The sequence below is a fragment of the Pristiophorus japonicus genome, chromosome 6 (assembly GCF_044704955.1).
Source record: "Pristiophorus japonicus isolate sPriJap1 chromosome 6, sPriJap1.hap1, whole genome shotgun sequence".
Lineage (NCBI taxonomy): Eukaryota > Metazoa > Chordata > Chondrichthyes > Pristiophoridae > Pristiophorus > Pristiophorus japonicus.
Window position 1 is genome coordinate 17,963,113 of NC_091982.1, and position 12,480 is coordinate 17,975,592.

General features: G+C 42.6%; 1 protein-coding gene across 4 annotated transcripts in view; it reads right to left on the bottom strand.

The window, feature by feature from the left end:
* The window catches only part of LOC139265568 (synaptotagmin-like protein 2), a 140,596-nt gene that overhangs the window by 93,123 nt on the left and 34,993 nt on the right, over positions 1–12,480 (bottom strand). For all 4 annotated transcript variants that reach the window (XM_070882656.1, XM_070882657.1, XM_070882655.1 and 1 more), the window contains exons 2-3: positions 5,132–5,657; positions 2,093–2,244 (exon numbers count right to left, since the gene is read on the bottom strand). In XM_070882656.1, the coding sequence (XP_070738757.1) occupies positions 2,093–2,244; positions 5,132–5,271 (292 nt within the window). In that variant the 5' untranslated portion in view covers positions 5,272–5,657. The remainder of the gene's footprint in view (positions 1–2,092; positions 2,245–5,131; positions 5,658–12,480) is intronic.

Below are 12,480 nucleotides of genomic sequence, written 5' to 3' on the forward strand. Positions count from 1 at the left end.
GAGCGCGGAAAGAGGCCGAGGGGGGGCGCGGAGAGAGGGCGGGGGTGGTGCGGAGAGAGGCCGGGGGGGGGAGCGCGGAGAGAGAGCGGGGGGGGGGGGGAGAGGGAGGGAGCGCAGAGAGGAGGGGGCGACGGCGCGTGAGAGGGGGTAGCGTGCGAGGGGGGGAGGGGCGCCAGAGAGGAGGGGGAGGTGCGCCAGAGGGGGCAAGTGCGCACCGGGGGATGGGCGCCAGAGAAGGGGAGGTGCCGGGGGCGGGGGGGGGGTGCGGCAGGGTGAGCGAGCACTTGTTCTTGGATCATGTTGAAATTGATATGAATCTATATTGTGGAGGCGATGAAGGTGCCTTCACTCACTGTTCAATGCACATAATGGATGACAATGAGTAGCCCACACAAGAGGAATCCATCGTTAGTGCTCATTTCTGCCCCTTATTTAAGCATTATCTTAAAATCAAAATTATAATCTATATTTATGCAATTTTATTTCCTCTCTCCTCCTGGGGTCTGGCTCGTCTTAATTCTACAAGTACCCACTCAACTATCCCGGGAGCTCTAGACATTTTAAATTCTGCAGTAACAAGCACCGAGAATTATTGTAATTATATCTGGTGGGTTTAATCCCTATCCTCTACTTGAGGCAGTTGTCCAAACCATTAATGTTGCCAAAAATGGTAACCCATATGAAACTGCAGTGAAGTGATGCTGTGGCCTTGCCTGCTTGCAAAATGCTGTCCGACTGGTTTGGCCTGTTGTGTTGTCATGCACGCTTGAACAAAGGGAACTGAGCACTTGTGAAAATATGATCAATGTTATCTGGAAATTAGTGAGTGAAGTTTTTTTTTTAAATAAAAGAGTCTGGTGCATAAGTATTAAATATTTTGATGACAACTATCGTAGAGTTAGATTTCAGAGAGGCATTCAATCGTAAGGAATTTCACATTGGCAAAGCTTATATTTTCACAATGAAAATAATGAAGATTAAGTCTGCACTTTAAAGACAATATTATAAAGTAGACATTGCCAATCACATGAGCAAAAGGGCCAGGGGTTTCCAAATGGTATCACACTGAGAACAATCCCATTTTGATTTTAGAAGAAAGCCTTGAAGTTTGAGCAGAAATGCACTTAATGTCAATATATGTACCCAACTCACATACAAACATATTTGAGGGTAAAGACTGTGTTTTTACCCTTCATAACAGAGATTACAGAACAATATGATAAAAGTGCTTAAAATTGTGAAAAGGAGTGTCAGGGTAGATAGAAGCAGATGGTTTCCAGTAGTTGAGATGCCAAGAAGGGCCTTAGATACAAGATTAAATGCAAGCGATTTAGAACACAAGAGCAGGAGAATTAAGGCTATGCAATTCACTTCCAGGCTTAATAGTTGAAAAAAACTCAAATATTCAAGATTAGAATGGATAGGTGGATGAAGGAAAATGGTGGATAAATGTAATTAGAACAATTTGCTCACGTGAAAAATAATCGTTAATTGGTGTAACTTTTATGTATTCTATGAATGCAGAACCTGCATCAGATCTACAGGAAAGATCAGTGATATTGAAACCAAAAGAAGATCTAGAACAGATATGAATTTGTAACAGAAATTAAACAACCATACTTATCTGGCCCATAATTTTTTTATGAGTTTTTTTTTGGATGAGATATTAAACCAAGGTGGACAGGTGTAAGAGATCCCATGGCACTACTTGAAGAGCAAGGTGTCCTAGTGAACCTTTATCCTTCAATCAACACCTCTAAAACAAATGAGCTGGTCATTAACCTCATTACTATTAGTGGGATCTTGTTGAATGCAAATTGGTGCCCTGTTTCCCTACATTTCAACCGGATGTAATTGGCTATGATGCACTTTGGGATGTGTCGCGGGTGTGAAAGGTGCTATATGTTACTGCTTTCTTTCTTTTGTACTGAGATACCTTTTTAGGATTAGGTAACAATTCAAATGAAAAGCAACTGTTATAAAAGGCATGCTTCATAAGGATTGTAGGAAATATATATATTACATCAATATACATTATTGGTCACTTGATCCTGTTTGCATTGTACAAAAAGTTAGAATACTGATCATTTACCATGTTTTATGGGTTTTTTCTTCCTTATGGAGTCCTTGATCAGGTCAACTCCAAGTAAAGAATTCCGGTATCTTTTTGCTTTAACTTCGTCAAACCACTGTCCAGTAACCAGCTTTCTTCTCTTCTCATCTTGAATGGATTTCTGTGCTGTCCTAAAGAAAGAGCAGAGGGGTTTTTCAAACAGACACTAAGTGATCAGTCACCTCACATCAGAGATGACATTCCAGTGTTCTGGAGTAGTCAAGCAGGGAGATTTACAAGAGGACTAGTGTGGAGGAGGAGGGAGTGGGGCAAAGAGAAGGGGGGGGTGATGGGGGGGAAGACTTTTTGCTTGTATGAAAGTGCATTGCCTCAACTCATCATCATCATCATAGGCAGTCCCTCGAATCGAGGATGACTTGCTTCCACGTCAGAAAGTTCACAGGTGTTTCAATGAAGGACCTAAAATTTTAGGTCCCCAACTAAATCTTGACGGGTGGAAGATGCCTGTACGTGGATTTTTTATTTTTTTTTAAACGTGTGGTGGCCATTGCACACCAACCACCACACGGGCTTGACAGAGCTAGGTCTTGGTCCCGTAGCAAGGATTAACCAAGACAACTGGAGACCACCTCTGCTGCACGGACCTAGTGCGCACACATAGTGCCCTTGGGCCCACGCCTCTTCTGGGCCCCAAACTCACACCTCTCCTGGGCCCTGATCACATCCCTCTACAAACTCTCGCCGCTCCAACTAGTGAAATAATCAATCACAGACCAAAATTCACAAGTGAACCTTGGCTACCTTGATTTAGGAACTCCGAGTAGGTTTTAAAAAAGAGTCAATGACCTATGTAATGGTGTACACTCTATTTGGAGTACATTACAAAGTCAAGTGCTAAGGATTAACATTAACAGTTCTGAAAGGATCATCTACCATCTGAGCACAGGAATTCCATTGTACAGTTGAAGGCCGCAGCCAATTAGGCGATAGGAAAAATTTTTTTGTTATTTTATTTCACTGGGGGTTGAAAGATTATTTCCATTTGAATAAATTTAAAATTAACATTCTAAAAACCATCTCCACAGTTCTTACAATAAATTGGATAATGTTCCCATCAGTGTGTTATTACTATGTAATGCAAGATATTATTCTGTTGCAAAGAATGAATTGTCTTTCAAGAGGCAAGTTAGCTTAAGGCCACAAGCCTAATTGGTATATATACACACAACATGAGATCACTCAGAGATTAACTGTTGTTTGATCAGCAAAGTTTGTGCATTATAATATGCTAGTCAGTTTCAAGTTCAGAAGCTCCCAGCATTTTAAGATTGCTCTCCATCACGCACAGTGTGATATCTGCAATCACTAAGATACCTGAATGGTTTATAATAAGTGCAATGATATGCTGTGTTTTACTGACAGTAGTGTATGTAATGTGCATGGTCTACAAATACAACACTTCCAATCTGCCCCTTGAAGCAATGTCATCATTATCATCATAGGCAGTTCCTCAAATTGAGGATGACTTGCTTCCACATCAAAAAGTTCACAGGTGTTTCAATGAAGGACCTAAAATTCCAGGTCCGAACTAAATCTTGAAGGGTGGAAGATGCCTGTGCGTGGATTTTTTTAACGTGTGGTGATCGTTGCACACCAGCCACCACACAAGGGCTTGACAGAGCTAGGTCTTGGTCTAGTGGCACGGATTAACCAAAACGACTGGAGATCAGCTCTGCTGCACGGACCTAGTGTGCACACATAGTGCAGTGTGGGCTGACCCGTGCTGCTCCTGGGCCCTCGCCTCTTCTGGGCCCCGAATTCGCGCCTCTCCTGGGCCCCAATCACATCCCTCTACAATCTCTCGCCGCTCCTTCGCCCCGACCACGCCGCTCCTGCTGTACCTGGATCTTGGTGACGTCCCTTTTCACTGCCATTGCTCTCCTGCACCAGCACGTGCTGCTTCCTGGAGTGGTACACTGCCTTGTTGCTCCTTCCACTCCCCGGCCTGCTCCGATGGTGCTCAATGGTATATTCCCAGCCATATCTGGGAGGTGCCTTAAAGTGTTTAAGAAGTAATAATGGCACACTAAATGCTTTAAAGAACATGATTCCTGGGTCACAGCTGGGAATGCAGCAATAGCACCTTTCCAGGACCGGGCTAGGATGACTTGGGCTAGAGTGACCTGGGGTGGCTTTCCCAGCACTGAGCCAAGAGCTAGATCTTCATTATTTAAAACTCCAAGCAATTGTATTGTAATTGCTCAACACTGGGAAACAATCAGTGTAGACATCTGAATTCCCACAATGCTAAAAGTAATAAAACAAAGCTTTACATAATCATTGCCACAGTTACCCTTTATTTTATGCTTTAAAGAGAAAAATAAAAGGCTGCCATGGGACCAACAGTTTGGACAGAATTCTCTACATCAAATAAAGTCTTTGATCTTTGAAACAGGAGTGGTTTCTGGGAGAGCTCCTCGTGGGGGAGACTTGTACTGGTACAATATGCCAAAATGACATCTTCCTATGCTGAAATTTCTATGGATTAGACTTCTTCCAAAAAGCTAGTCAACAACCCAGTAACTCATTAGGAAATGCATTGCATAATGTGGTACTGATCGATATCGACCAAGGTGAGCAAACTGGGGTGATGCACACAGACACAGCGAATGAAAAGTTTTCATTAAAAAATTATTGTTGATGCATCCGCTGTATACCAATATTTTTGGTTTCTTGTATGTTTTAAGACTATCTCTGTGCATTTGAAGTTGACAATGGATTAATTACAAGTTAGGAAATAGAGCATAAAAACTAGGGAAAATCCTGTGATAGATTATGATGAGTGAAATGAGAAGGGTTTTGGCTTGCAGCAATTCGATGCTTCAACCCGCAGGGTTTTCAGATACACATTAATTTGGAGTCAGTAGTAATACCTCATGGGTAGCAAGCCTACACCTGCATGTAGGTGTGGGAGCTACATTACAACACGGAACGTTTTTCAGCACAGACTGAGTTACAGCTTCTTAGTGAATGAAGGTTGATAAACAAGGGACTCACCTGATTCGCTCACTGTCTTTTTTCTTAAGTTCAGAATCCCTCTGAATTACCTTCAAGACTTTCTGATACTCATCCTCTGTCAGGAAACTAAGGTCCAGGTTACTATCCATCACTCCCTTCATTCCGTTATTGCATGACATGGGGTGCAGCGGAGGGTGGGAGGTTTGTGGATGGTGTTACAGAAAAGGACACAAACCAGTATGCAACTCCGGTCACTTCTACTGGAGTCACGGACAAGATTCAAACCAATCCTGCATGATCAGTTAATTGTACAAGCAATTAGATCATAAATTCCAGCAATGGTTTTCCTCAAAGAGTATCTAATTTCTTTTAATAGGTTTTAGCTTTTTGGTTGCAAGGTTAATATCAAAGTGTCCATATCCAAGAGTTGTTGGGCTTTGCTTCAGATGAAAGGGATGTCAATCAAAACCTTAGTAGATTTCCACATGAGCGTTCATGCGTCTGTAAATGGTGCACTGAAGATTATGGTCATCAATAGCTTCAGAGGGCAAATGGCTGAGAGCACCTACAATAAGAGAAACAAGAAAAGATTACTGCTGCAGCATTAATATATATAAGACCAGGCCCTCAAAACTGCCACCAAGCTCATGGTCTACAGGGCTGTAGTAATATCCGCCTTCCTGTATGGCTCAGAAACATGGACCATGTACAGTAGACACCTCAAGTCGCTGAAGAAATACCATCAACGATGTCTCCGCAAAATCCTACAAATCCCCTGGGAGAAGAGACCAACGTTAGCGTCCTCGACCAGACCAGCATTGAAGCATTGACCACATTTGATTAGCTCCGCTGGGCAGGCCACATAGTTCGCATGCCAGACACAAGACTCCCAAAGCAAGCGCACTACTCGGAACTCCTTCACGACAAGCGAGCCAAAGGTGGGCAGCGGAAACATTACAAGGACACCCGCAAAGCCTCCCTGATAAGGTGCAACATCCCCACTGACACCTGGGAGTCCCTAAGTGGAGGAAGTGCATCCCGGAGGGCGCTGAGCACCTCGAGTTTCATCGGCGAGAGCATGCAGAAATCAAGCGCAGGCAGCAGAAAGAGTGTGCGGCAAACCAGTCCCACCCACCCTTTCCCTCAACGACTATCTGTCCCACCTGTGACAGAGACTGGTTCTCATATTGGACTGTACAGCCACCTAAGAACTCATGTTAAGAGTAGAAGCAAGTCTTCCTCGATTCTAAGGGACTGCCTATGATGATGATGAATATATTAGACATGTATAACATGCCTTAATGGATTACAAACAACATCTCAGTTAACCTCAACCTGCTCAGCACAAGACACAGCAAGAGTGCATTAGATGTTTGTTCCACAACTTCTCCATACAATAAGTTCAAAAGTCACAGCCATGCCTCCAGGGAACAAGACTAAGTGGAGACAAAGTGGCTTCTCCTAGTAGACACGTCGTATTTTCACAACTAGATGACCCCAGATTTATCCAATCAGCTTGCAAATAAAACTTTCTCCTCTACACTTTATAGAAACAACGACGTCACACTGAAGACTCTCTTTTCTTCCACCACATACATTCTACAAATCACAGCATACTGGTGCTATAAAGGGCCTTCTGAATATAAACCAATGTAATGCAGCAATAAGCACCTTGTGCTAGAATAGTGGAGCTTCTATATTTTACATCCGAGGAGGATCCTCCTTCCTGCATGCTCATTTGCTTTTAAATCAAAATTTAAATCCCGCTGATACTCTTAAGTAATTATTTTACCAGGATCTAACTGTGAAACCCATTTACCCTACTCCCCTTCCTCCAATAGACGTCAGTTTTTAAAACCTAGCTTCATCACCTAATCATTATTTTTTGACTTGCCTCAGCTTTTACTTTCTTCAATCTTCATGATCCTGCAACTTAAATTTCTCAATTGCAAACGGTAGTTTCGGCAGCAAACTCACCCGACCATTCCACTAATTATCTCTTCATTAACGCAACTGTTTCTGAGCGCAAAAGTCCAATATTTCAAGCATAGAAATGATAAATCTTCTCCCTCCCCCACCACCACAGGCAACCTCTCTTAACTAACCTGTGAAGATAAGTTAAAGTTCAAGCCTCTTCCCCATCCTTACACAAGAGAATGTAAAGTGACAAAATCAAATCATTAAAACCATTCTTACAAATTAGATCTTATACCACTAAATACACGAGCCTGCTGAATATGTCAAGCAACCTTTACAAAAAAAATTGACCACCGCATGTTTGTTTTCCCTCCTAGTCTTTCTTGAAGTGAATAAACCAATAGCTATTCACAGCAGGGCAATGAACAGAATGGAGAAATATTTTAGAAGTCTCCAATAGTAAAATCAGGCATCATACAACAGTCCAGATGAAGATCCTACTGGTCACAGAAAGCTTTTAAATGGTCCAGTAAATACTCCACGCACATACCACGTCAGAAGAAAGGCAGAAAGGCAGTAATCACTCCTCCAATGATCTTACACATTCTGGGGTTTATGTATTTTGCTAAAATAGTTGTGAGTTGACCGACAGTACTACAATGATTACCTATTAGCTGGTACAGGCACACTTAAGGCAACAGGCACCTAATTACAAACCTGGTTGTTAAGGAAAACAAGAGCTTTTTGATTGGAAGAGGGGAAGAAAAAAAAACATGTTAAGACAAAAAATGCATTACATTTGAAGTACTTTTATCAAGATAAATCGGTCACTATTTACATAAACTGTTTGAAAAAATGGCCATTGCAGGGTTTTTTGAGAGTCATTTGAATTTTTACTCTCTGTCTAGAATTACTTTGGTTGAGAGGTTGGCAGGCTACCAAGTGTCTTGTAAAGCCCACGAGGTACACAAGCATGGCCCTGTGAGATTTGTCCTCCATTTCTCCATCCTGAAGAGAGGAGGGGGAGGAGAGAAAGAGAAGCTATTGCTTGTTCATAGCCTATAGCATGACAGAGCAACGCTACCCCACATCATGTCTGTGCCAGAACACCCAACAGCAATAGTAACAACTCCCACATGATTACTTCATTGTCTGCTTGGTTTGGGAAATTATGCCTCTTCAGCCATTTTCTAGAACTCAGCTTTAAACCCACATCATCGATGGTATGAGATGTGAATTGGCTAGAATAGACTGGCGAATGATACTTAAAGGGTTGACGGTGGATAGACAATGGCAAACATTTAAAGATCACATGGATGAACTTCAACAATTGTATATCCCTGTCTGGCATTACAAATAAAATGGGGAAGGTGGCTCAACCGTGGCTAACAAGGGAAATTAGGGATAGTGTTAAATCCAAGGAGGAGGCATGTAAATTGCCCAGAAAAAGCAGCAAACCTGAGGACTGGGAGAAATTTAGAATTCAGCAGAGGAGGACAAAGGGTTTAATTAGGAGAGGGAAAATAGAGTATGAAAATAAGCTTGCAGGGAACATAAAAACTGACTGCAAAAGTTTCTATAGATATGTGAAGAGAAAAACATAAGAACATAAGAATTAGGAACAGGAGTAGGCCATCTAGCCCCTCAAGCCTGCTCTGCCATTCAATAAGATCATGGCTGATCTGGCCATGGACTCAGCTCCACTTACCCGCCCTCTCCCCGTAACCCTTAATTCCCTTATTGGTTAAAAATCTATCTATCTGTGACTGGAATACATTCAATGAGCTAGCATCAACTGCTTCCTTGGGCAGAGAATTCCACAGATTCACAACCCTCTGGGAGAAGAAATTCCTTCTCAACTCGGTTTTAAATTGGCTCCCCCATATTTTGAGGCTGTGCCCCCTAGTTCTAGCCTCCCCTACCAGTGGAAACAACCTCTGACTCTATCTTGTCTATCCCTTTCATGATTTTAAATGTTTCTATAAGATCACCCCTCATCCTTCTGAACTCCAACGAGTAAAGACCCAGTCTACTCAATCTATCATCATAAGGTAACCCCCTCATCTCTGGAATCAGCCGAGTGAATCGTCTCTGTACCCCCTCCAAAGCCAGTATATCCTTCCTTAAGTAAGGTGACCAAAACTGCACTCAGTACTCCAGGTGCGGCCTTACCAATACCCTATACAGTTGCAGCAGGACCTCCCTGCTTTTGTACTCCATCCCTCTCGCAATGAAGGCCAACATTCCATTCGCCTTCCTGATTACCTGCTGCACCTGCAAACTAACTTTTTGGGATTCATGCACAAGGACCCCCAGGTCCCTCTGCATCTCAGCATGTTGTAATTTCTCCCCATTCAAATAATATTCCCTTTTACTGTTTTTTTTCCCCAAGGTGGATGACCTCACACTTTCTGACATTGTATTCCATCTGCCAAACCTTAGCCCATTCGCTTAACCTATCCAAATCTCTTTGCAGCCTCTCTGTGTCCTCTACACAACCCGCTTTCCCACTAATCTTTGTGTCATCTGCAAATTTTGTTACACTACACTCTGTCCCCTCTTCCAGGTCATCTATGTATATTGTAAACAGTTGTGGTCCCAGCACCGATCCCTGTGGCACACCACTAACCACCGATTTCCAACCCGAAAAGGACCCATTTATCCCGACTCTCTGCTTTCTGTTCGCCAGCCAATTCTCTATCCATGCTAATACATTTCCTCTGACTCCGCGTACCTCTATCTTCTGCAGTAACCTTTTGTGTGACACTTTATCGAATGCCTTTTGGAAATCTAAATACACCACATCCATCGGTACACCTCTATCCACCATGCTCGTTATAGCCTCAAAGAATTCTAGTAAATTAGTTAAACATGATTTCCCCTTCATGAGTCCATGCTGCATCTGCTTGATTGCACTATTCCTATCTAGATGTCCCGCTATTTCTTCCTTAATGATAGTTTCAAGCATTTTCCCCACTACAGATGTTAAACTAACTGGCCTATAGTTATCTGCCTTTTGTCTGCCCCTTTTTTAAACAGAGGCATTACATTAGCTGCTTTCTAATCCGCTGGTACCTCCCCAGAGTCCAGAGAATTTTGGTAGATTATAACGAATGCATCTGCTATAACTTCCGCCATCTTTTTTAATACTCTGGGATGCATTTCATCAGGACCAGGGGACTTGTCTACCTTGATTCCCATTAGCCTGTCCAGCACTACCCCCCCTAGTGATAGTGATTGTCTCAAGGTCCTCCCTTTCCACATTCCCGTGACCAGCAATTTTTGGCATGGTTTTTGTGTCTTCCACTGTGAAGACCGAAGCAAAATAATTGTTTAAGGTCTCAGCCATTTCCACATTTCCCATTATTAAATCCCCCTTCTCATCTTCTAAGGGACCAACATTTACTTTAGTCACTCTTTTCCGTTTTATATATCTGTAAAAGCTTTTACTATCTGTTTTTATGTTTTGCGCAAAAGTTTACCTTCGAAATCTATCTTTCCTTTCTTTATTGCTTTTTTAGTCATTCTTTGCTGTTGTTTAAAATTTTCCCAATCCTCTAGTTTCCCACTAACCTTGATTAAAAGATTAGTGAAGACAAACATAGGTCTCTTGAAGTCAGAATCAGGTGAATTTATAATGGGGAACAAAAAAATGGCAGACCAATTGAACAAATACTTTCGTTCTGTCTTCACTAAGGAAGACACAAATAACCTTCTGGAAATATTGAGGACCTAGGGTCTAGTGAGAAGGAGGAACTGAAGGAAATTCTTATTAGTCAGGAAATTGTGTTAGGGAAATTGATGGGATTGAAGACCAATAAGTCCCGAGGGCCTGATAATCTGCATCCCAGAGTACTTAAGGAAGTGACCCTAGAAATAGTGGATGCATTGGTGGTCATTTTCCAACATTCTATAGACTCTGGATCAGTTCCTATGGATTGGAGGGTAGCTAATGTAACCCCACTTTTAAGAAAAGGAGGGAGAGAGAAAACAGGGAATTATAGACCGGTTAGCCTGACATCGGTAGTGGGGAAAATGTTGGAATCAATTATTAAAGATGAAATAGCAGTGAATTTGGAAAGCAGTGACAGGATCGGTCCAAGTCAGTATGGATTTATGAAAGGGAAATCATGCTTGACAAATCTTCTAGAATTTTCTGAGGATGTAACTAGTAGAGTGGACAAGGGCAAACCAGTGGATGTGGTGTATTTGGACTTTCAAAAGGCTTTTGACAAGGTCCCACACAAGAGATTAGTGTGAAAAATTAAAGCACATGGTATTGGAGGTAATGCATTGACGTGGATAGAGAACTGGTTGGCAGACAGGAAGCAAAGAGTAGGAATAAATGGGTCTTTTTCAGATTGGCAGGCAGTGAGTAGTGGGGTACCGCAAGGTTCAGTGCTCGAACGCCAGCTATTTACAATATACATTAATGATTTAGATGAAGGAATTGAATGTAATATCTCCAAGTTTGCAGATGACACTAAGCTGGGTGGCAGTGTGAGGAGGATGCTAAGAGGCTACAGGGTGACTTGGACAGGTTAGGTGAGTAGGCAAATGCATGGCAAATGCAGTATAATGTAGATAAATGTGAGGTTATCCACTTTGGTGGCAAAAACAGGAAGGCAGAATATTATCTGAATGGTGACAGATTAGGAAAAGGGGAGGTGCAACGAGACCTGGGTGTCATGGTACATCAGTCATTGAAAGTTGGCATGCAGGTACAACAGGCGGTGAAGAAGGCAATTGGCATGTTGGCCTTTATTGCGAGAGGAATTGAGTATAGGAGCAGGGAGGTCTTACTGCAGTTGTATAGGGCCTTGGTGAGGCCACACCTTGAATATTGTGTACAATTTTGGTCTCCTAATCTGAGGAAGGACATGACAGAACATAAGAACATAAGAATTAGGAACAGGAGTAGGCCATCTAGCCCCTTGAGCCTGCTCTGCCACTCAACAAGATCATGGCTGATCTGGCCGTGGACTCAGCTCCACTTACCCGCCCGCTCCCCGTAACCCTTAATTCCCTTATTGGTTAAAAATCTATCTATCTGTGATTTGAATACATTCAATGAGCTAGCCTCAACTGCTTCCCTGGGCAGAGAATTCCACAGATTCACAACCCTCTGGGAGAAGAAATTCCTTCTCAATTCGGTTTTAAATTGGCTCCCCCGTATTTTGAGGCTATGCCCCCTAGTTCTAGTCTCCCCGACCAGTGGAAACAACCTCTCTGCCTCTATCTTGTCTATCCCTTTCATTATTTTAAATGTTTCTATAAGATCATCCCTCATCCTTCTGAACTCCAATGAGTAAAGACCCAGTCTACTCAATCTATCATCATAAGGTAACCCCCTCATCTCCGGAATCAGCCTAGTGAATCGTCTCTGGACCCGCTCTAAAGCTAGTATATCCTTCCTCGAGTAAGGTGACCAAAACTGCACGCAGTACTTCAGGTGCGACCTCACCAATACC